Consider the following 680-nt stretch of genomic DNA (forward strand, 5'->3'; position numbering starts at 1 on the left):
ATCCGCGCCAAGGCGCAGGGCTTCCTGCAGAGCGGTGAGTGCCCCGGCCCCCTCCTCTCCCCGGCCCACACTGTCTTGCTGCCAAGGGACAACACCGCCCCATATCCCCCCCACTCCCCTTTTCTACCTGCACCCCAGGGCGGGGCTGGGCTCCAGGCTGCCTCTGGGGTCCCTCGGGGGTGTAAAAACCACCCTGAGAAGCCTCATCCCCAGCTCCTCCCCGCAGGGTACCAGCGGGAGCTGCTCTACAAACACAGCGACGGCTCCTACAGCGCCTTTGGGAAGAGCGACCGCAGTGGCAACACCTGGTGAGGGAGCCTGCAGGGCTCGGGCAGCCTGAGCTGTGTCACCCCTGTGGGGACCAGCCGTGCCGGGGCTCCTCCTGCCACCCAGTGCACCCCAGCCCGGTCTCCCACGTCTCCAACGTCTCTCAGGCTGACAGCGTTTGTCCTCAAGTCCTTCGGGCAAGCCAGAACCTACGTGGCCATCGACGAGAAGCACATCGCAGACGCGCTGCGCTGGCTGCAGAGGCAGCAGCAGGAGACTGGCTGCTTCCTCAGCGTGGGGAAGCTCTTCAACAACGCCCTGCAGGTGGGTGGGTGGGTGGCGTGGGACACGGGGACGTGTGGCCAAAGCTGGATTGGCCCCAGCACGTCGCCGGTGGGTGGTCTCGGCAGCGG

The 680-nt window shown here is 67.1% G+C and overlaps 1 protein-coding gene across 1 annotated transcript in view; it reads left to right on the plus strand.

Moving 5' to 3' along the window:
* Positions 1–680, plus strand: part of LOC104492016 (alpha-2-macroglobulin-like protein 1) — a gene marked incomplete at both ends in the record, with an annotated part of 15,416 nt that overhangs the window by 13,195 nt on the left and 1,541 nt on the right. The window contains 2 exons of the mRNA XM_010134516.1: positions 227–308; positions 435–591. Of these exons, the coding sequence (XP_010132818.1) occupies positions 227–308; positions 435–591 (239 nt within the window). The remainder of the gene's footprint in view (positions 1–226; positions 309–434; positions 592–680) is intronic.

Source organism: Buceros rhinoceros, unplaced genomic scaffold (assembly GCF_000710305.1).
Source record: "Buceros rhinoceros silvestris isolate BGI_N320 unplaced genomic scaffold, ASM71030v1 scaffold7724, whole genome shotgun sequence".
Lineage (NCBI taxonomy): Eukaryota > Metazoa > Chordata > Aves > Bucerotiformes > Bucerotidae > Buceros > Buceros rhinoceros.